The sequence below is a fragment of the Pogona vitticeps genome, chromosome 2 (genome assembly GCF_051106095.1).
Source record: "Pogona vitticeps strain Pit_001003342236 chromosome 2, PviZW2.1, whole genome shotgun sequence".
NCBI lineage: Eukaryota > Metazoa > Chordata > Lepidosauria > Squamata > Agamidae > Pogona > Pogona vitticeps.
In genome coordinates, this window is record NC_135784.1 from 133,768,532 (window position 1) to 133,792,619 (window position 24,088).

General features: G+C 41.4%; 1 protein-coding gene across 2 annotated transcripts in view; it reads left to right on the forward strand.

Moving 5' to 3' along the window:
- The first annotated feature begins 351 nt into the window (after nt 1–351).
- UBE2O (ubiquitin conjugating enzyme E2 O) overlaps nt 352–24,088 on the forward strand; it is a 93,085-nt gene continuing 69,348 nt past the window's right edge. For both annotated transcript variants that reach the window (XM_072990480.2, XM_072990481.2), the window contains exon 1: nt 352–858. In XM_072990480.2, coding sequence (XP_072846581.2) covers nt 352–858 — 507 coding nt within the window. The remainder of the gene's footprint in view (nt 859–24,088) is intronic.

A 24,088-nucleotide genomic window follows, 5' to 3' on the forward strand; every position in this document is an offset into this window, starting at 1 on the left:
CTCCCTCGGCCCTCCTCCTCCCGTTCCTCCTTTCTTCTTCTCCGCCGCCGCCGCCTCTGCCCCGCCTCCCGGCACGCTCCTCACGAGCCCCGCCCCTTCCCGCCCCGTGGCCGCGGCCGCTATTTGACGAGAGGCGGGGCCTTGGCCTTCTAAGCCCCGCCCTCTGCCGGAGGGTGACTGCGCTGTGTGGGCCGAGCGGCCGTCGCCGCCGCTCTTTCTCTTTCTCTCCTTCCCTCCCTCCTCTTCCTCCCCCCTTCCTTCCTTCCTTCCTTCTTCTTCTTCTTCCGCCGCTCCTTCTTCCCTTCCTTCCCTCCCTCCCGTCAGCCGCCAGTCATCCCCGGTGCGCGTGCCATGGCGGAGCCGCCCGCCGCCGCCTCAGCCGCCCGACCACCGTCACTACCACCGCCACCTCCGTCGTCGCTGCTACCAGCCCCGACGACGACGACGCCAACCGTAGCAGCAGCGGCAGCGGCGGCACCCCCGACCCCGCCGCCGCCCCCACCCCCAGCAGCAGCAGGAGCAGCAGCCGCCCCCGGGGCCGGCTCCCAGCGGCTGTTGTTCACCCATGACCTGGTGTCCGGGCGGTACAGGGGCTCGGTGCGCTTCGGCCTGGTCCGAGTTATGCACGGCGAGGACTCCGACTCGGAGGAAGACGAGGCCGGTGGGCGGCCAGGCCCTGGCGGCGGCGGCGGGGGAGGCGGCGTCGTCCCCGGGGGAGGCGGACTAGGCAGCTCTGGGGGCTCGGAGTCGGGAGGCCCGTGTGGAGGAGAGGAGAGCCGCGGCAGCCCCCTCCGCCGCGGCTACGTGCGAGTCCAGTGGTACCCGGAGGGCATCAAGCAACATGTCAAGGAGACCAAGGTAACCCTACGCGGGGGCGCTGCCTCCGCCGCGCCCCCCCCCCCCGGGCCTGGCTTGCTTGCAGTCTTGCCTGCCTAACGGCCCGTGGTGGGTCGCGGAGGGGTCCGGTCCGCCGCCACAAGAAGGGGCGAGGCAGGGGGCGGCTGCAGCAGCGGGAGGGGGCGGCGGCGGCGTGTGGCTGCTGGGAGCAGGGGAGGGCCTGCCCCCAGGGTGTGCGGCCGGGGGGGGGGAGGAGAGAGAGAGAAAGGGCTGGTGTGAGTGAGTGTGTGAGTGACGGTGGGGTTGTGGGGCAGGCGTCCGGGGCCTAAAGAAAGTTGGCGAGGGCAGGAGCAGGGGGAGGAGGGCTTGACCGGTGGGCCAAGGGCTACGGAAAGGCCGGCTTGCTTTGGCCCCTTTCCGCCTGTTACGTCGCCCAAGCCGCGCCATAGCCCTCGCTGCTTTTGCATTCGTCCGGTTTCTAGTTTCAGCCTCTTCTCCTCCCGCGATTGTGTTTTCTGCGCCAAAAAGACGAAGCTGTATGTATTCTCTCCTATCTCATCTTTGAGGACACTACTAATAATACTTTCTAATGGCCCTACGGATGCCTGTTCATCAGGTTTGATGCTGCGGGCCTCAGCTGTAAACCTCCCTCGTGTGAAGTTTGCAAATACTGTAATCTTTGTTCTTAAGTTCAATGCGGTCTCCCTAACTCTCCTGCTAGGACATCTGCTGATTGGGAATTTTTGCTTTTATATATATATATTGGGGGGGGGGGTTAAATGTGTAGGCATGGAACTTTTTTAGAGGGATGAAGAAAGCGTCTGGGAATCGTTCTGTGACCTAATATACATTTCATTAACAGGCATTTGGATTAAAATACAGTATGCTTTTGTGATGTCACATACTGGAATACATTACAAAATTAACCTTGTGTGAACAGCCTTTAGATTCTTAAAGAAATACTTTGCTCTACAAGAGTAAGATTTCTTTCAATTAATACATTGTAGGAGATAGAATTTCTGGCATTTCAGAATACACTATAGTAGGCAGTATTTCTGGCAAGGGTCAAGCAGATGTAACAACCAGTTTAATGTTCAAAGGCTCGAAACTGTTAGGTGGGGGCAGTAACTGAGGCCCTTTTTGGTAGAAAAGGTAATGTATTTTGTTGCATTGTATACAATCAACATAGAGGCATATTACAAATGTATAATGCTAAAGTATTCTGCATGTGTATGTACATGAAATTTAAGCCTGGATGAATCAATACTTTGACATTTCCTCCCACAAATGAATTGCCAGGGTATGCCTAAGCTCCGTTACATCTTATTTGATGGGCCTTAAATCTGGCCAACACTAATTTCATAAGGTTTGTAGAGAGAACAGTTGCTTGCCACAGACATGAGGAAGAAATTCCGCACAATTTCTTTCTCACGAAGAACTTGTGAGGAAGGGATGGAGCCCAATGTAATAGGAGAGGACTAATGAACAACTGCCTGCACCTTTTGGTGTAGCAGCCAGAAGGAATTGTAAGTTGTCATCAAGGAAAGCATCATATATTTTCACTATGAGTCCTTCATCTAGAAGTCATGAAAGGTTCTCTCAAAAGAAAACTTTAAAGCAGTGTATCTCCAGGATTCTCTTTGCTTATTTTCTATATTTTTATCTCTTAAATTTGTAGAGAACAGATAAGCAAATTTTCTATACTAGCAAAAAAGTAAAGGTTCATACAAGCTTAACTCCCAAATACTATATGGATGGCTATGCAGCACATTTAAAAATTCTGATTTATTTATTTTTTCACTTGGTGAGTAGACCTGGATTCAGATTTTCACTGTGCTATGTAACTAATGGAGTAACTTTAAGGCCCCTTTGTCAATTTAGCCAGCCTTATAGGCTTGTAGTGAGGGTAAAGCAGCAATGAAGAGGATGACCATAAATGCTACTCTGAACTCCTTGGAGGAATAAATCTATCATGTAATAAAGTGTTATCCATATTCTGGTTTTGCCTTCATTTCAAGATATATAGGTCAGTGTTTTAATCTCAATTAAGAAAACTTTAAAATTCCTCTAGCTTAAGGTTCATAAAACTAGGGTTGCAGGAGAGAGTCTTTTTTCTGGATGATGAGTATGCAGACTTTTAGCGACCCTTTCCTGTTATTCTGACCCACCATGATAGTATTCTTTTTCCTTAAGGAAATGAAACAGATCACAGTACTGTGACCATCATGATTAAGATTCCTGACTTTATTACAGGAAATTTGTGTCAGACAAAATGCTTGGTTTGTATAACTTCTGCCAAGTTTCATTTCTATATACAGATCCAGTATAATCTGCATATAGATTATACTGGATCTGCATAAACAGTCATTACCCATTATATCCCTTTTTTCTTCTTCTGCCCTCTTTGGGAATTATGTGGTACACTGTAGGAAATAATGTGAAATAATTAAGATATTCTGTGTCATCATTTTCTTGAGAGGTCCCATAGTCCTTTGTCCCTGTAAATCTATTAGCAGCATTTTAAATAATATAAAGAGCCCAGCCTGGTTCTTGCTATAATTCTGGTAGGTTTGGATAGCTGTAAAATAATGAGTGCATTAGCAGAAAGACGAGGCACTCTTTCTTTTATATTGGTAGGTAGACATTTTAGCAAAATAGGTAATTTCTATAATGTTTTTACTGGAGGAAGAATTGTATTTCAGATCCATTTCAGCAATTAGATTTGAAATCTGTATATGAGTGTGTTTCCATTTTGCAGGAGTGATGTTTGAAAATAGTAATTACAGTTACTTTAATAGTAGGTGCAAATTAAATGGAACTGTTATTTCTGTGATACTTAATGTGAAAACTTTTACTTACTGAAATAGTTTGCTGGGTGATCAGCATTAATTTCTAGCTACCTCCAGAAGTCTCGTTGTTGCAGTTGTATTCACATTCTTTTTCCTCCCATTGCTTGCTGCTTTAATTTCTAGCATGCTGAGTCATGAGGGATATTACTAAAAATGTGTTACAGCCTTCTTTTCCTTGTTTAGATTGCTCTTTTTAACTTAGGTGTATCAGCTGTTTTTCCCTAATTCTTTTCAAAATATTGAACTTTGCTGTCTAATTTGGTTTGTGGAGCTTAAATGCCTAGTCATTTATGAACCAAATTCTAGGTATTGCTATTTACCTTTAAGATCCTAAATGGCTTGGAACCCAAATACTGTACTCTACAGTGGTGCCTTGACTTATGACCATAATTTGTTCCAGAAGATGGACATAACTCAAAATGATCGTAAGTCGAAGTACCATTTCCCATTGGAAATGCATTGGAACGTGATGAATCCATTCCGGGAAATTAAAAAAAAAAAATAAAGCACACAGCAAGCCCAGTCAGAAGGTGCTGGGGCTTTTAGAAAAACCAAGAATAAACAGCCAACCAAGCTATGTTGCTGGGGCTTTTTAAAAAAGCAAACAAACCAAAAATAAAGCAAACAGCAACCTCCATCACTGGGGCTTTTAAAAAAACCCAAACCAAAAATAAACAGCAAAGCATGCCCCAAAGGCGCTGGGACTGAACCCCCCCCCCAACAAACCAAAAATAAACAAAGGAGCAAGCCTTGTCGCAAAGCGCTGGGGCTGCAAAAAAGAATCACCGAAAAACAAAACAACAACACAGCACAGAAACATACCCCCCCAGCCCAAAACTACGCCACAAAACCCACTCTGAACAGTTTTTAAAAAGCAGAAAAGATCACCTTATCTTACAGGCAGCTTCCTCTGATCACACACACTCTAACTGCTGGGGCAAAAGAGCTACAAAGAAGCAGCCTCGTCGCCACCTACAGTTAGCATTTTGAATTTCCCACCTTTTTCCCTTGTCTTTTTCTGTTAGTAACTGGAAGCTCCAGCCACAAGTCGAAGCGAAATTTTGCAGCCGGAGCTGGTTGTAACTCGAAATGGCCGTAAGTAGGGGCAGTCATAAGTCGAGGCACCACTGTATTTCAAGGAGCAGCTTCTATTATTCCATCCTGCCTGTGCACTAAGATCTTCAGATAGACCCATCTCCAGATACCACCAATTGTGTATCTATTTAGGAGGAGATCATCTTCCACTGTCAGTGCCAGTTCAAGACAGACATGTCTGCCCAAGAATTTTAAGTTGGTTTGTGTCTGCCCTGCCATGTTGTTCTATAGTCTTTTTTGTCTTTTTATTGCTATTTAATGTGGCGGTTGTAAGATTTTTATTCTGCTTTATTTTTTATTTTGTGCTATCCTAAAAATCTGTCAAGGTGAAGCTATTAAATGAAACAAACATAAATGAATCACCTTACCTTAGATTAATGGTCTTCTATTTTATATTATGGATGCAATAATTGAACAGTTGGTTAACTTTTATCAAAAGTGTTAGACATTTTCCCTATTCTATATCATATGCAAAATAAAAACCCTGTAAACTACAGCCTTAACGGATTACAATTCAGACTTAGTTGGCTAAGATGCCCTTCATCAGGTTGCTACTTTAGTTTATTGTGTCTCCTTGCATATCACAAGTTATTTTTTTAAGATATCTGAATGGATATCAAATTCTAGGCTTTTGTGTGTAGTTTTTTGTATCTATTTTGAATGACATTACAGAATATTGTTGCAACTTCTTCTCCCTCTCACCCTGCCCTACCTCTTATTCTACCTGAGAACATTATGTGGAATAAAATACAGTGGTGCCTCGCATAACGATTTTAATTGGTTCCAAAAAAAACACATTATGTGAAACATCGTTATGCGAAACACCATTTTCCATAGTAATGCATTGGAAACCGGTTAATCCGTTCCAATAGGCACGGATTGCCGTCCTTAAGCAAAAAAACCCATAGGAAACATCGTTAAACGATACAATGTTTCCTCCATTGGAATGTATTGCAGCTGACTCAGTACATTTCAATGGCTTTGCGAAGTCAATTTTTGCAAATTTAAGTGTGTCATAAAAGGGTCAAAAATGGTTTTAAATGCTTGGATTAGCTTCTGCACCCTCTAAAACGGATGCAAAAGTTAATTTGGCTTTGATCTGACTTTTCGTTAATTAATGGTGAATTTCCCCCCCCCCCCCAAGTTTTGACAGCTGTCAAAATCTGACAGCTCCATTATTTCCTATGGGGGAAGAAAAAATTCACAAAAAATTAATGAAGACTCAGCAACTGTTCTAAATGCTTGGATTCGTTAGAGGACCCCCTAAGTCGTGTGCAAACCTGATTTGGCTTTGATCTAAACTTTCGTTAATTTATGGCGAATTGTTTTCTCCCCCATAGGAAAGCATGGAGCTGTCAGATTTTGACAGGTCCATTGGTTCCTATGGGCCGAAAAAAAAAACTAACCATAAATTAACAAAAAGTCAGATCAAAGCCAAATCAGGTTTGCACATGACTTAGGGGGTCCTCTAACGAATCCAAGCATTTAGAACCGTTTTTGACCCTTCTAAGACACTTTTTTAATTGAAAAAAGAAACATCGTTAAGTGAAGCAGGGGACCTAAAATCACATTCGTTATGCGAAGCATGGTCCCAAACTTCGCTAAGCGAAAATCGCCCATAGGAAACATCGTTATACGGTGCATATTATTTTCTAAAAAAACACATCGTTAGCGAATTCATCGCTAAACGAGGCAATTGTTAAGCGAGGCACCACTGTATGCTGAACAGTGGTGGACTGGGAGAATGTCACAAGTTAAGAGGCAGGTGATAAATTTGCTTCCTATCAAATCACTCGTACAGACTACAGTGGTCCCTCACTTAACGACGATAATCCATTCCAGGAAAATTGCCATTAAGCAAAAACATCGTAAAGCGAAATAAAAAACCCCATTGAAATGCATTGAAACCCGTTCAGTGCATTCCAATGGGGTAAAACTCACTGTCCAGCAAAGATCCTCCATATGGCAGCCATTTTCGCTGCCTGTATAGTGAGGAATCCGTCCCTAAACACAGCGGGGAGCCATTTTAAGCACTTGGGTGCCATTTTGAACCCGCCGACCAGCTGTTAGAAAAACACTGTTTTGCAAAGAATCAGTGCCCGAAGCAGGGAACCGATCATCGCAAAGCAAAATTCCCCCATTTAGACCATCATTTTGCAATTGCAATTGTGATCGCAAAAAGATCGTCGTAAAGCGGATTCATCGTAATGTGGGGCAATCGTAATGCGATTGTATAAATGCTCGTAAGTGTCTCTTGCAGAGTGGATCTGATGTAAATCATATTTAAATTTTAAACATTAGATTTTTTGGCTATTTAGTTTTTTTTAATTATGATTTAAATCACTGGTTCTTAACCTTGGGTTACTTAGGAGTTTTGGACTGCAACTCCCAGAAGCCTTCACCACCAACTGTGCTGGCTGGGTTTTCTGGGAGTTGCAGTTCAAAAACATCAAAGTAACAAAGGTTAAGAACCACTGATTTAAATGATGAAACTTTGTGTTCATACATTGTTTTATAACAACACTCTTTTCCTGATCCCTGTTTGCTGACTTTTTAACTGAGGAAGTTGGAATGTTCTTGAGAATTCTGTGACATCACTGAAGCTCATCAAATGGCTTGAAGAGTGTCAAATACTGCAGGAATAAAATAATTGACTGTTTTCCCCTTAGAGACCTATGACTGTTGGCTAAAATAGCATACTGAAGCCAGTTTTTTCTAAGATGATCAAAATTTATCCTTTCAGTAAAAGCTCATGTGAGCCACAACACTATGTGTATTTACCGTATTTTTCGCTCCATAAGACACACCTCTCCATAAGACGCACCAAATTTTTAGGCAAAGAAAACAGGAAAAAATAATCTGGGAATTTCGCTCCATAAGACGCATACACTTTTTCCCCAATGTTTTTTTGGGGGGGGAAGTGTGTCTTATGGTGCGAAAAATACGGTATATTTTGAATCTTCCCGAATCCGGAAGGGATCAAAAGTGAGCAGCTAAAGATTTCATTAAATTTTGCTGAGCAATTTGAATAAATGCATTTTGAAGAATTTGGAATTCTGATTCAGTATATAGATTTCAAAGCTTCAAATGATTATTCTGATTTATCTGTTTAGGGCAGGGGTGGGCAATTAATTTCTATGGGGGGGCCCACATGAAAAATCTGAACTGTGTTGGGGGGCTGAACCAACTTTACTTAAAAATAAAATGAAACTGATATTAATATTCTTTTTATTTTAAACTTGTTAATCTGCACAAATACTAAAGAGGTTTTTGGCAGTATGTTAAAGATAAACAACTGATCAACTTCAGGCAAAAAGCTATAAATGGTTTTGATGTTCAAAACTGTCCGTATGTGGCCCTTGGGCCGCACTTTGCCCAGGTCTGGTTTAGGGAACTTCATGTTAACATGGTTGCTTCTGACATTTCATTCAGTTTATTAGGGATTACTTAGCAATCACCTGACATTCACGAGTAGAAATTGAAGAAAAACAAAAGCTTTGCTAGAATTGTTGTAGTTCTGGACAACTGGTGAATAATTTGCAACATTCCTCTGGTTTATCTATCCAGAGTTTACTTGTACTTTATTTTGTTCTGTTTGTAATGCAGGGTAGAGCCTCTTATTAATGTTATTCCAGTTTACAGACAAGGGATTGCACCATTGAGGTTTTTTTTATTTTTACAGGCTCTGAAATAGAACTTCAATAACCTGAGAGCAGCAGTGGGGATGTCAGTCTAAAGGACAATTATCATCAAACGAAATTTGTTAGCTGGAGTGAATATGAAGCTAGATAACATTCCAAGTTCATTTGAAATTTTAAATGTGTTTATTACTTTCAAAAGAACATGTTTCTATTTTGTAGTGAGGTAAAGCCTAGAAAGTCTTTAGTAGTCATTAGCGCTTTACTGTCTGTCTCCAAGAGTGATGCTCAAATTCTTAGGACCATTACAGATGACATCATGATCATTTTGCTGCTCCTGCACCTCTGCCTAGATTGTAATGAGTATTGGGCATTTCCTGCCCCAAACTTTCAAACTAATTGGTGATATATACGTTTCTAGTGTTTTTTTTCCTGTTGTTGCAAAGTTGTGCTCATAGAGCTAGAACATTGTTTATCTAATCTGTTGATGCAGGGAGTATCTTTGAGCACCTGACAATTTTTTCTTAAATGCAGATTTTTACATTTGCCTATGTTGAAATTTATTTTGGTTTGCCTCATTTCGTGAAGATCAAAGTGAGTCCTATTTATGTTATTAATCATACATCCTTTATACTCCTCAGGCAAAGAAAAGTTAGACGCTGAACAATACTGGGCCCACACTGGAGCCATGTCATATTCCATTATTATGTGTGTCTATGTTGATAAGGAGCCATTAGCAAGCTCCCTTTGGCCAAAGTCTGACAATTAGATTCTGCCAGCTTGCCATAAAGAATATCATGGTAAAGTTAGCTAAGGCCTTGCTGAAATCAAGATAAATACCCATAGTTTCCTTCTGATCTGAACTCATTATGTTGTTAGTGGTGCTATCAGCTAAAGAAATAGTCTGACATGCTTGTTTTTTTAAGAATTTTTTACTGGTTCCTTGATATCATTTTCTCCTAAATGCTCACAAACTCTTTTAATTACCTGTTGCAGAACCATTGCAATACCAACAACAATCAGATGTTGCCTGCACACCTATTCCAGTATTTGAAGGTGGATGCAACGTTTGCATGCTTCCATTTTCACACTGCTTCAGATATGTCAGAATTTTTGCCAAGAATTAAAAAAAAGTAGAGCGTCTTTTTTTGGGGTGGAAAATGAAGGAAGCCAACCTGGTAGACTGGCCATATCTTTGTTAATTCTCTTGTTACATACTTAGCAAATCCTTACTTTTTTGGTTCATTTTAGCCTATCTGGAAAGTCTCAGTTAAGTATGTGATTGATTCTGTCTTTCTGATACAGTACAGGCTTTACCTAGTCATTTTCATCTTAATGACTATTCATCTTAAATGAAGTTCAGCTGCTGTTTCCTGTATATTACTTGTTAAATCTGTGCTCTTGAAGAAGCTCAGATTCTTTCAGTGTCTCACGTGGTTTCTTTAAAACCTCACTTTTGCTGGCCTTCTTCAACCAGCACACTAAAAACTATGGGCTTATGTCTAAGATAGTTGTTCCAGACACTATTTGGGCTTTATGGATAAGAAATAACATTTTAAATGGAGTTTTGGAATGAATTGGTAAGCAGTAATGCACTGGTCCCATCACCTCCTGGCAAATAGAAGGGGAAGATATGGAGGCAGTGACAGATTTTACTTTCTTGGGCTCCATGATCACTGCAGATGGAGACAGCAGCCACGAAATTAAAAGATGCCTGCTTCTGGGGAGGAAAGCAATGACAAACCTTGACAGCATCTTAAAAAGCAGAGACATCACCTTGCCAACAAAAGTCCGAATAGTCAAAGCTATGGTTTTTCCTGTAATGATGTATGGAAGTGAGAGCTGGACCATAAAGAAAGCAGACCGCCGAAGAATTGATGCCTTTGAACTGTGGTGCTGGAGGAGGCTCTTGAGAGTCCCCTGGACTGCAAGGAGGACAAACCTATCAATTCTAAAGGAAATCAATCCTGAGTGCTCACTGGAAGGACAGATCCTGAAGCTGAGGCTCCAGTACTTTGGCCATCTCATGAGAAGAGAAGACTTCCTGGAAAAGACCTTGATGTTAGGAAAGTGTGACGGCAAGAGGAGAAGGGGATGACAGAGGATGAGATAGCTGGACAGTGTCTGTGAAGCAACCAACATGAAATTGACAGAACTCCGGGAGGCAGTGGAAGACAGGAGGGCCTGGCGTGCTCTTGTCCATGGGGTCACGAAGAGTCGGACACGACTAAACGACTAGACGACGAATGTACTGATGTAATGTAATGATGTAATGTACTGTAGGTAGCAACATAGAGAACATCACAAGAAACTGCCAACTTACAACCCCTGGCTTTGCCAACCATTCCATTGTTAGCTAATGTCCCCTCAGAGTCCAAAACTCACTTTCAGAACCACAGTGACTGGCTGCATAAACTAGCGTGTTTATACAGTATTACCAGGAAGAACAGTGGTGGAGCAGAGGTGGAAAAGAATAGAGACAAAATAGCAGGAGTCATAAGGAAGTAGCCAGCAAACAGATGAGAGATGTGAGGAAACAGCAGGGGCATGCCGAGCAAACTATAGAGAACAAAGTGAGAAAATGCGAGGTTGGCGAAGAAGACCCAAAATTCTAGCCTGGTAAAATAAGGAAACAGGAAATGTACAGTACATGTGATGTAAATGAGTTTCTTTGCTGGTCCAGCTTCCAGCTGCGTAAATCTTGATTTCCAGTTTGCAGATCAGGTCCTAAAATTCTGTGCACAGGGCAGTTTTAAGGAGATTGGGAAAGTTTATTTCAGATTTTCATAAAAAATAGATGTTTAGCCATAGCAGCAGACTGCTTTGGTTACTTGTTCTGGAGTTAAACGTTTAATTTCTGCCCTCTTCTTGAAAAGCAAACTAAACCAAAAATGTGAAGACTATACCTGTAGTTGAAGGAAAGACATTATTCTAAATCAGGATGGATTTAATTTAAATTATGATTTAAATTTTTTAAAAATCAGATTTTTAAATAATTTAAATAAAAAGTTATTTTAAAAAATTGAATCATGCTTTAAATGAATGTGAATTTTTAAAATCATTTACTATTTTTATCCAACTGTAAGCCTCTATAGCAGGCTTGTCCAACCTGTATAATTATATGTTGGAAATTAAGATGCAAGATGAAATGGTTAAGGAATGTATGATTAAGTGGGCACAAAATATAGGGCATTATATTGATATTGATCAATGGCTGAAAATATGGCAAAATAATATAAAGCTTACAAGATTGGTGAACTTTAAAGAGAATATATATAACATGTTTTATAGATGGCACATGACCCCAGAAAAATTGTCAAAGATGTATACAGATGTATCAGATAAGTGTTGGAAATGTGAATCACAAGTGGGAAGCTATTATATGTGGTGGTCATGTGGAGTAGCGAAACAATATTGGAAAAGAGTGCATGTAATCTTGGAACAAATATTGCTCTGTAAAGTGCCATTAACCCCAGAACTGTTTTTATTGAGTATGATACCTGAAAATATAGATAAGTCAAAGAATTATATAGTTATATACATAGTTACGGCAGCTAGAATTTTATATGCTAAAAATTGGAAAAGATCAACGGTACCGAAACAAGAAGATCTTATTGAAAAGATACTTGAAATAGCCGAAATGGACATTTTATCAGAAGTCATGAAGGACTATCCCTTGCAAAAGGCAACAGAAAGATGGGATCTATTTAACAAGTGGACAGAATCAACAGGCAGCTTGTGAACAGTACATATTGAAAGGAGAACTGAATCTAGAAGGCAGAAAAGAGTAAATAGAATAATTTAAAATCTTGATATGGCAATAGGTATAGAATGGATGAAAGTATGTTATTGTCTCCCCTCTTCCTCATCAATCCCAATTCCCTTTTCCTTTCTGTTATCCCTTATAAAAAATAAAAAGTACAAAAAAAATAGGTTGATTCAAAGCGTAACTACTGTGAATACAACAGGCAGTGGTAAATGTATAATTACATTGAGAAAAGCATTTTCTCTCTTGACTGTTGAATTACATGAGAGATTTTGCAGGATTTGCAGGCTGGGGAAAAAACACCCTGCCTCATTCTATGCCATCTTTTTGTCTCTCTCGCATATCTCTTCATGGGCTCTTTTCTCAGTTTTGTTTTTGTACATGAAAATTTAAATTTACATGTACAACAAGTAGTGTCACAAAAGGTTGACTACTGGATCTTTTGTATCCCAAGAACAATATTAAACAGCAAAGGACCTCTCAAGACACATTAATAAATGCAAAATGAATATACTTTAATACCTATTGATTACAATTCTAAATAAAGGGGTTTTTCAGCACATTCACACCAAATTTGTTGTTGTTGTTTAGTTGTTAAGTCGTGTCCGACTCTTCGTGACCCCATGGACAAGAGCACGCCAGGCCCTCCTGTCTTCCACTGCCTCCCGGAATTGGGTCAAATTCATGTTGGTTGCTTCGCAGACACTGTCCAGCCATCTCATCCTCGGTCGTCCCCTTCTCCTCTTGCCTTCACACTTTCCCAGCATCAGGGTATTTTCCAAGGAGTCTTCTCTTCTCATGAGATGGCCAAAGTATTGGAGCCTCAGCTTCAGGATCTGTCCTTCCAATGAGCACTCAGGGTTAATTTCCTTCAAAATGGATAGGTTTGTTCTCTTTGCAGTCCAGGGGACTCTCAAGAGCCGCCTCCAGCACCACAATTCAAAAGCATCAATTCTTCGGCAGTCAGCCTTCTTTATGGTCCAGCTCTCACTTCCATACATCGCTACAGGAAAAACCATAGCTTTGACTATGCAAACCTTTCTTGGCAAGGTGATGTCTCTGCTTTTTAAGATGCTGTCGAGGTTTGTCATCACTTTCCTCCCAAGAAGCAGGTGTCTTTTAATTTTGTGGGTGTTATCACCATCTGCAGTGATCATGGAGCCCAAGAAAGTAAAATCTGTCACTGCCTCCATATCTTCCCCTTCTATTTGCCAGGAGGTGATGGGACCAGTGGCCATGATCTTAGTTTTTTTGATGTTGAGTTTCAGACCATTTTTTGCGCTCTCCTCTTTCACCCTCATTACAAGGTTCCTTAATTCCTCTTCACTTTCTGCCATCAGAGTGGTATCCTCTGCATATCTGAAGTTGGTGATATTTCTTTCAGCAATCTTAATTCCGGTTTGGGATTCATCTAATCCAGCCTTTCACATTATGTATTCTCACACCACATACATACTCACCGAAGAGAGAAGAATACTTTATTTGCATTGTCCGAGTTCCAAAGAAAGTATTTATTTCCAAAAGCCTTTTGGTCTCAGCAGACAAATTATGGTTGCCCAGACCCCTCTTTTATATTATTTTAGGCAGGTTGCTAGCTGGGCATGCACATTAGATATTTCTTTGTTTCCCCATAGATACAGTAGTGCCTCGCTTAACGACGAATCTGCATAGCGATGAATTTTTGTGATGGTTTAGATAGGAAAATATCGCTCTGAGATAATCGGTACCCTGTTTCGCATATCGATCATCACATAGGGATGATTTTCCAACAGCTGATCGGCGGTTCCAAAATGGCCACCGGGTAAATAAAATGACTGCCCGCTGTGTTTTTGCCCAGATTCCTCGCTTACCGGGCAGTGAAAATGGCTGCCGTATGGAGGATTTTCGCTAAAATGTGAGGGTTTTTTGCCCATAGGAACGCATTAAACGGGTTTTAATGCATTCCTATGGGCTTTTTATTTCCGCATAGCGACGAAATCGCTTTGCAGCAATTTTTGCTGCACGGATTATCGTCGCTATGCAGGGCACCACTGTATATGGTCCTTATTACTTATTGTGAAGTATGGAATGCTTACTGTGTCTTCCATCACTTAGTGGACAGGTGTGGAATCTGCTTGCTCAAGAGGATCCTCGTACCAGGCTCTTAACCCCCAAGTTTGCTGTACTCCCTTAATTAGCAGCAGGTGTTTTTTGTCCATTTACTGAAAACATAGTTCAAAACGTTCAGTTCAAGAGTTGAATTTCTCACAAAGAGGGCTTATAGCCAGAAATACAAAGTCCCATAGTTCCTCTGGCTTTTGTTGGCCTCCATCTTTGTGTCCTAACTCACTCTCTCTGATTCTTCATCTTATCCAGGCCAAACATGCACACACCTTACAGTAGTATGTGCACATCATCAGTTTGGATGGCAGAAAATATTGTGTTTAACGCTTCATTGTGTTTAGAAATAACCATGCAGAGTAGGCAGTAATTTTATTTTTCCCCCTAGATAATATGATTTTTTAATATGAGCGTTAAAGGTAAGTGGGATCCACTGTCAATATTTCTGAAATAATTCCACACCAGATGCACCAAAGCAGTAGATGTTGAGTACCTGAAAGAGAAAGCAATATTTCAGTCATCTGCTCCGCATTAAAAAGAAAAAAATGTGGCACCTTCAAGACTGGCAGATATTTTGCAATAAGCTTTAGTTGGCTGCAGCTGACTTCAGTTTTGGCTTGTCTGCAGTCTTGACTTGTCTGGGATTGTCACTACACTGGTGGAGCTGAGGTATTGCTTTTCTGTAACTACTGTAGTAATTTTTTCAAAAATGTGATAGCCACTTAATGGTGGAACCCTTTGAAACTGTTACAATACCAGTTTTTGTTCTGTGGTTTGAACATTTGATTCCTTTCTTCTGACAATATTTTCTCTTTATGTTTTTTATAAAAAGAATATAGTACTGTTCTGCTGTAAGAAATGAGGAAGTTTGAGGAAATCTTTAAATAAAGCTCTTTTCTCAGTTTGGACACCAGAATTAGCATAATTAAAGCATTATTCATCGCTAATCTACCTGTGATAAACAGGAAGATACAGAGCAGAAGAGTTATAAACAGGATGCGCTTCATTAAATACATTGTCCTAATGGCACAGGAGCACTTTGGCTTGTGTCTCTGGGCAGGTGGATGGTGCAATTGCTTTTTACTTCCAAAACTGCTACTGTATGTAGCTACGTGGGCCTCAAAAATTGAGGAAAATATCCATAAAAGCAAAGAGCTTGAACAGTAATGTCTGGATTCTGTTTTTAACAAAATAAGAAGAAAGGAGTGTTATTAAAATATTTTTAAAAATAGTGTTTAAGAAATTTAAGAAGTTATCTCTGCTGTCAGTGGCTGAAATCCTGCTGGCATAAAATAATGCCACTCAAGCTTGACGACATCATCATGTGACAGATATCTTTAACTAATTTAAATTAAAAGGGCAGAAGGGATCCCTAAGGAGCTTTGGAACCTGAAGAGAGGAGGGTGAAATAGATACCTTTGAATTACAAATTTTCTATCACTGGATGATAACATTATCTGGCTTGTGCCACATAAACTTACCCTAGTGAGATTTCAGCCAGTGTGTCCAGTGAATTTCCTATGGGCCTTTGCTATGGTTCAGTAGGCATTCTAGTGAGAGGGCCTCTCAAAGTGTGACAGTTGTTAGTATTTTCAGTTACTTAGAACTATGAGTCTGTATCTGACACTTGGCAGAACAATTTGTTAACTAGTAGAAGAAAAACATTTTGAAAGCACAAATTGGTGGTTGCTAAAGCTGATCCATGTTTCTATTGAGAAAAACAAGGTGTGAACAGTGACAGTGTGCCTGTTAAGATAAATGTGTATTAGAAATATTTTTGCTTAAGCTTCATGTTGGTGCTCACTCATTAGTGAACTTTCTAGTACTGTATTTGTGTCTCTCTGTTTGAGAACAAAACCTTCAAGAGCATTATAGTGTAGGCCTTTACGTTTGCACAATGGTTACCTCTATTGTAAAAGATCTGTGGAACCGTCTAGGTAAACTGGTTTATCATAATGAGCCCTTTGCACATCCAGGATAGTTAATTTTGTCATGTCTGGAAACAGCCGTGTTTTGACCCAGTTGTTACTATTTTGGCTTCATAAATGAGGCTTTTAAAATGAGGAATGGTCCAGTAATTGAGGAGAACTATGATAGTGCTTCTATAGTGTCCATTTTCAAGTGGTGAACATAAAGTTTGCTGGATCCAAAATTTCTTCCCCCAGTTGGGAGTACTTTGAAAATAGAGTTCCACATCAGACACCACAAATAGAAACTGGCAAGAGGTTTTCTTTGCTGATCATTCTCTCTCTGTGCAAGCCCCAGCATCACTTCCCACAGTGTTCCACAGGCTTCACCCATCTAATTGTAGCATTTTTTTTCCTAGAAGCCTTGGAAAAGGGAAGATCAGCAAAGGTTGCCTCCTTCCCACTCTGCCAAGAGAAATAATAAACTGGATCAGAGAGAGACCTTTTAAAAAAAAATCTTACTTCAGAAACAGCACCCCCCAGTGGAGTAATTAATACTAGAGATGGGGGTATTCGTATATGAATACAAATATCCCTGCACAGCTGGAGTTAATGGGGGTTTGACTGCTGGGGCCAGACTGTCCACCCATGTGTCTGGTGGCAGTAGTGGCCCTCTGTTTCTTCCAATTGCTCTGGAGTGCCGCAGCCTTGCAGGAAGACTCATCCTCCCTCCCTCAGCCAGGAGTGGCTAGCCAACCGGGAAGAGAACGGCGCTCCGGGAGCGATTGCAAAAAGAACAGCGCTCCGGGAGCGATTGCAAAAATGACCAGGGCTGCGCCACCAACTGACGTGCAAGTAGACTGTCCAGCCCCAAGGGCCAGACCCTTGTTAACTCCAGCTGTGCGGGGATATTCACATTCGTATGCAGATACCCCCATCTCTAATACTCTGCATCCACGTTTTTGGATCCGATTCTCTGCCACTACTGTATATTGAACAGCTTTGTACCTGACCATTTGATCTAGAAAATATATATTACATCATTCCCAAAGCTAAGTTTAGGTACCCTACAGGTAGGGTTTATGTACTAATTGCCTCGATTTTCAGCAAATGTAACTAACTGGTGCATCTGGGAGATTGATGTAGTTTCATGTGTGTACCATCACGGTGGCTGTTTTTAGAAAAATAATGAAACCTTGAATCAAAACCGTAAGTGGATAGAAACTCAAGAACATTCTGTTTTGGATACACAAATTGAAACTGAAACTTCATTCTGTTTAATCTTCTGCAGTGGAAGTGCTGATGCACTCAGTTTCCACACAGGAAATTGTAATGTGGTATGAACATGTGTACTGGCAATGAAGGGCCTTCAGAAGTGAAGCTCATCAGTTGTTTGCCATTTAGCTCTTGGTACATAATTTTGAGTAGAGTTAAGTTTTCTGTTGGTGGCGAAAACAATAGAGGTGATTATTTTCTTTTCTGTCTACTCCTGTTTAGTGTGTTTTATATTTTGCGGGCTTGTGGTTTATTGGTTGAAGCATTTTTTTTATTTATTCGGCTTTTACTCCACCCATCTAGATTCTAAATGAATCTACTCTGAGCGGCTTACAGTTCGAGCAATAAAACCAAAAATTAAAACAGACAATATCAGAACAAAAAAGAGATGAGCAAAGTCTAAGATGAGAAAACACAGAGAACTAAGTGATGGAAGGGGGAGAAGTCCTGCCTGAACACCCAAGTCTTCAGCTTGTTCTTGAAAACTCCCAGCGAGGTTGCCAGACGAATCTCAGGGGACAAGATGTTCCAGAGGCGAGGGTCACTGCCGAGAAGGCCAGGTTTCTAGTTCTCTTTTTCCGGGCCTCTTTCAGGATCATGTCGCCCAGCCTGGCTAGATCGAGTGACACGAGTAGAGCCAGGTGGGAGCAGGCGCTCTGCCGGGTATTGAGATCCTAAACTGTTTAGGGCTTTATATGTAAGCATTAATACCTTGAAGTTAATGCGGAAATGAATGGGCAACCAGTGTAAGGCCACCAGAGTGGGGGAAATATGATATTTTTTCACCCCAGTTAATAGTCTGGCGGACATTTTGCCCCTATCATCCTCCCTCAGTAGGTCATCTAGCAGGGCAACCAATGCCATTTCCATACTGTGATGCGGCCTGAAGCCTGACTGAAATGGATCCAGGGCATTGGTTTCATCCAAGAGAGCCAGAAGCTGATTGGCCACCACCCTCTCTACAGCCTTGCTAAGGAAAAAAACATTGGCGACGAGTCTAAAATTGCCAGTGTTATCCACTACCAAGCTCAGTTTCTTGGGGAAAGGCTTTCTAACATTCAAGAAAAGTACTGTAGTAATTTGTGCTGGTAATGCCCTGCATTACGTTATATGAAAGCCTTGTTACAAGTGCTTTCTATTGATCTCCCATTTCATACCAACTGACAGAGGACAGGCTGCAGACTTTACTTTAAGAAAATTCTGAGTTGTATTCAGGTATGCAGATCTGTGCAAAGCAGTGTTCAGTGCTCTTGAAAGCCATGTGGCCCAGTGGCCCAAAACCTGACTGTTATTCTAACTTCCATGTATAGTTGGAACAACAGCCTCTTCCATGAAAGCAAGACATGGCATATCCCGCACCACAAACTCATAAGATGCACAAAATGATCTGAAAATAAAGGAAACATTTCTCCTGTCCTTTTGGACTGCTGCTTCTGCTAAGATAGTTGGTGTCTTTTTGTCATTTCTTTGGGATACACCTTAGGTATACGAGTGCCTCACTGACTGGTCAGCAGACTAAAAGATGTCACTCAGAATCGCATAAAAACATCCACTTTGCCCTGAACGTCTCTCTTTACCAAAAAGAATATTACACTCATGTGGAAATAAAAATGTAAAATAGCTGCATACAATGTTCCCTCTCATTTTCTGCTAGCCCCATGTGCATGAGCTTTTGGCTGTAACCAGAAGCAAATAGGCGCCAACTCTCACTCGGCTGTGTGGCCCCAATCCAGCACTGCACAGCCATATAGCTTAGAAGGAACATTGTCTGCATGCATTAGTTACTTTCATGTGGAGCTATGTAGACCAGTATTACTGAATTAGGATTTTATTTATTACTTTTCTTCTCTGCTCTCACTCTAATTTCTCTTTTCATACTCCAGTAACTTCCTGTACAGTGGACCCTTGACTTACAGACGACTTGACTTACAGACTTTTTGAGTTACAGACTTCTCTGGCCGCAAAATTTAGGTTTGACTTGCAGACTGAGATTTGACTTACAGACCAGAAAAAACCAAAATAGAACAAAAACGGCCTGTTACGGGATTAATCGGTTTTCAATGCACTGTAGGTCAATGGAGACTTGACTTACAGACTTTTTGACTTGAGAACCGCCTTCCAATACGGATTAAGTTCTCAAGTCAAGACCCCACTGTACTATTTAAGTCACGTTGAAGTAAGGTTGCAGTAAGGAGGAAGAGGAGGAATACAAAGCCAATGTTGGGAGCCTGGTTGGCAGTTTTAGCATAATCCCAAGTAGACCACTGGACAGCAGGTGTCATGCTCACCTTCTACCTCAGTAGGTGGTAGCAACTTGCCAAGCGAGGTAGAGGACCCAGGGAAGCTATGTTAGAGCCCAATATTCAACATGGGTCACACAATTCATAGTTACCCAGCACGTAATGAGTCAAAATTGTTATTTTAACTGTATCGTACATAACTGTCAAAATTGGACAGTAACCTTACCAAGCAGTTTTGCCCATTGTGCATAGTATCAGGCTGTGGCACTTGTTCATTGTCTGCTAGTTGTAGAGATTTGACATTACAGGATGTGTGTTCCATATCTTGATTTAAGTGTTGAAACTAAGGAGAGTTTATTTGTATCTTGATATTTGTCTTGTCTGTCATTTCATAGGCATTAATAGCAGTGGAGGAGTTCCAACTTTGTCTTGCGATGAAATGCACACAAATCCTGAGATATCAGGAAATGTGCCTGAAAAATTGTGTTGAATAGCTATATCTCAGCAGCAGTTACATGTTGATGGGTTATATCACAGTTTAGAACAGGCTTGTCCAGCCCGCGGGCCACATGTGGCCCAGGTCGGCTCATAATGCGGCCCAGTGCAATTTTTTATTTTTAAAGAAATTCCAAAGTTTCAAGTTACACTGCCGGCGCTTGTGGCCGGAATGCGGCCGGGACATGTCACAACGGGGGGGGGGGGGGGAGGGAAGGAAGGAGTGGGAGGGGAGAGGGGGGCTGCCTGACTGCATTGTGCCATCCCCGTCAATAGGTGGACCCCCTCCCAGCCCCATAAAGCCACTGGAGTCGAAGCTGCCAGCCTCTGCTGTCTGATTGCAGCTGCCGGTAAGCACGCTTGGAGTGCTGCTGCGGAGGACGGCTAGGGCTGCCCCCCCCCATGCAGCCCAAACCAAATTTATGTGCGGCCGAAACCAAATTTTCATCTTCTAATGTGGCCCAGGGAAGGTGAAAGGACTACTGGTTTAGAACTACTGTACAGTACTTTGAAGCATGGTGTTTAGCAGACTGTGCTTCTGTAAAACCCCTGTTTGATCTACCTGTAGGTAGATTGTGGACATGTATTTTTTTATGTCTAGCCTCAAGTAAAAGTAACCCTTGACTAGAGATTTGAAAGGCCACCAAAAAAGAAAAAAACCAAACCCTGGGAGAAATGAGAGGAGCTGTTTCTTAATTATTATTTTTTCTCTCCATCACACACTGGAGCTGTGAAGTATGAAATATTTTCTTTAGAACTATGGACAAAATGTTTATGACAGTGTGTTTATAGATCATGATGTGACCATGACTACCCCAGTATTGTTGGTATGCACATATAGGACTTGATTTCAGGAAAGGAGTCTACAGAATATGGAACAAACCCAAGTACAGTATTAGTCTCAGGGTTGCATTGGGGGATTCAGCAGAGCATGGGGCCGCAGTCTTTCTGTGACGTGGTAGAAAGATCTTGCTGCCTCTTCCACTCATTGCTAGCCTACTTTAAATTCTTCTCTTTGTCTTCCGCAACACGTGAAAGTGGTCTGGCTTTAGAAATAACACCAAATCAAGAAGTACCATATTTTTCCATTTATAAGATGACCCAATGTATAAGACAACCCCTCCTTTTCTAACCCCAAATTAGAAAATTTGATCCCTGCTTTTCCCTTCCTTTTCCTAAGCCATGGAGCTTAACAAAAGGAAGGGAAAAACAGGAATCAAAGGGCTTCCTTTGACCACCGCTTTTTCTTGCCTTTTGCAAAGCCACGGGGTTTAGCAAAATGGAAGGGAAGGCTCCCTTTGGGTAAAGGCTGCACGGTCGCAGCCATTTGATCCTGAAGCCCTTTCATGGCTGCTTTATCCACTTCCTAAACCCCCGCAGGGCTGAGGAAGTGGATAAAGCAGCCGTGAAAGGGCTGCACGATCACAGCACTTTGATCCTGAAGCCCTTTCATGGGCCGTGAATCAAAGGGCTGAAATCGTACAGCCCTTTCACGGCTGCTATACTCAAAGGGAGCTTTCCCTTCCTTTTTGCTAAGCCCTGTGGTTTTGCAAAAGGCAGGGGAAGTGGCTGCCTTCTGTGTAGAAAATGATCCTCAATTGTTGTCTAATTATTTAAGGAAAGAGTGTCATTTTATACACGGGAAACTACAGTAACCCAACATGTGAATGTGTAGAAAAGCTTGTCTGAATCCAGTTAAACTTTGAATCTTTAAATATCCATGAAGGTGGTGGAAAGCTTTAGGAGACGTGTTTCAGCCTTTTTAAGACAGAGAAATATAAACAGTGTGGAACCACCAAATAGTGAAGTCAGCTAGAAGTAGATGTAGCCATCTGGGAACCCAGGAGAGCTGGATTTAACCTCAGAATCTGAGGTCTTTTACACTGCCTCAGAAGATACAGTAGCAAGGAAAATATCTCACATTGTGCCACACCATTGCTATATAATACCGTGGTTCCCCCAAAATAAGAAGGGTCTTATGAATATAACCAAATAAAATAAATAACAGATCACAAGGAGACTGGACCGATGCACAGTACCAACCAACCGTCCACCACATCAGCCAAATACAGTACCGTGTTTCCCCGGAAATAACACAGGGTCTTATATTAATTTTTGCTCCAAAAATGCATTAGGGCTTATTTTCAGGGGATGTTTTATTTTTTTCATATATAACAATCTACATTTATTCAAATGCAGCCGTGTCATCTTTTGGTTGTTGCACAATGGTAAAGCGCAGGATTTCACTTTACTGTGACTTACTTTTGGGTAGGGCTTACATTAGAAGCATCCTGAAAAACCATACTAGGGCTTATTTTCGGGATAAGTCTTATTTTGGGGAAAAGAAGGTATATCCATTGTGGTTGGGCAGTCCAATGGAAATGTGGACTCTCAAATGCTGTTTACACCACAAGAAAAAATGTACGAGTTCCTCCATTCCATGAGGCAATAGCAAATTTGAGGGAGGGTTAAATAGTGCTAGTTCTAACCTATGAATGACTTGGGTCCAAGCTATCTAAAAGACTGCATCTATTAGCTTTTCCGGGCCTTAAGATAATCAAGGGGAGGCATTTATCTTGGTCCCACCACCCTCACAGGAGCTTTTGATGGGGGCATTAGAGATGGTCTTCTCTGTTGCTACCCCCTGCCTGAAGAACACAGGACTCTGGAACTCCCTTCCACTGGAAACCAAGCTGGCCATATCTTTGCTGTCCTTCTACAAGCAGGCATGCTTCAGGCAGGCTTTTCCTTAGTGAGTGACTGTGTAAGATATATTTTTAAATGGCATTGTTTTGCTCTGTTGTTTTTAAGTGTGGTTTTAGTATTGATTTTATATACTGTTTTTAATATACCATATATTTCCATGTACAAGAAGCCCCAATGCATTAGAAAGCCCCAAATTTTCTAATCCAAAATTCAGAAATCAATATTTTAAACATTAGAAAGGAACACATTTTTATTTAATAATTAGGCAACATGTACATGCTGATAGGAAACCATTCTGTCTCTCTATATTCTGTTCCCTAATCTTCCTTTTAGATATGAATACTACTTCACTGTTGCTTCCTAGGGTGTTCTGTTATAGTAATGAAAAGAACAAAGTCTCATTAAAAGTAAAAACAAGCTGTAGTAGGTGTCCTCCAGGAGGTTCTGGACTCGGTACTGAAATGTCATATTTAGACATTATTTTTTAAACAGTGCTTTATTTTTGAAAATACTGCATTAGGATACGATGACTGGAATCCTTTTCTTCTCCATCATGGCCTCTGTGAATGCACACAATTGGGTTAAACAGCACCTGCGCTGGTCCTCTTGGAAATTTCTAGAGCTTTGAAAAAATAGTAGAGTTAAGTTTGCCCCTATAGCGCATGCTCCGCCCGCCTCAGCCCTCAGTTCCATTTTTAGCCTAATAAGTTGCACTAAACCTATAGAATCAAATGCGGCAGGCCCTGTAAGTTCTACTAGACTAAATCTTGTTGCTTAGCATAGTAAATTGCACTAGAGTAGGCTCGTTAGTTGACTCAACAGGGATTTAGTGAGTCAACTTCTCCATAAGCCGCCTAGAGTGGTCTTTTAGACCAGATGGGCGGGGTATAAATCAAATAAATAAATAAATAAATAAAATAAGTATCATTCATTTAAACGGGCATACTCTGACTGTGACTTACTTTAGCTTAGCAAGTTGCGGTTAGAGTAGGCCCACTCGAATCAGTGGAACCTGTGGGGAGTGAACTCACCAAATCCCCACTCAGTCAATAAGCCTACTCACTATGATATGAAAGAGGATTTCAGCCAATGAGTATGGACATGCACAGGATCTGAAAAAAACTGTTTGGTTACATACTTGGATTGTGTACCTTTTTCAAAGCTATTGAAGATCAATTAT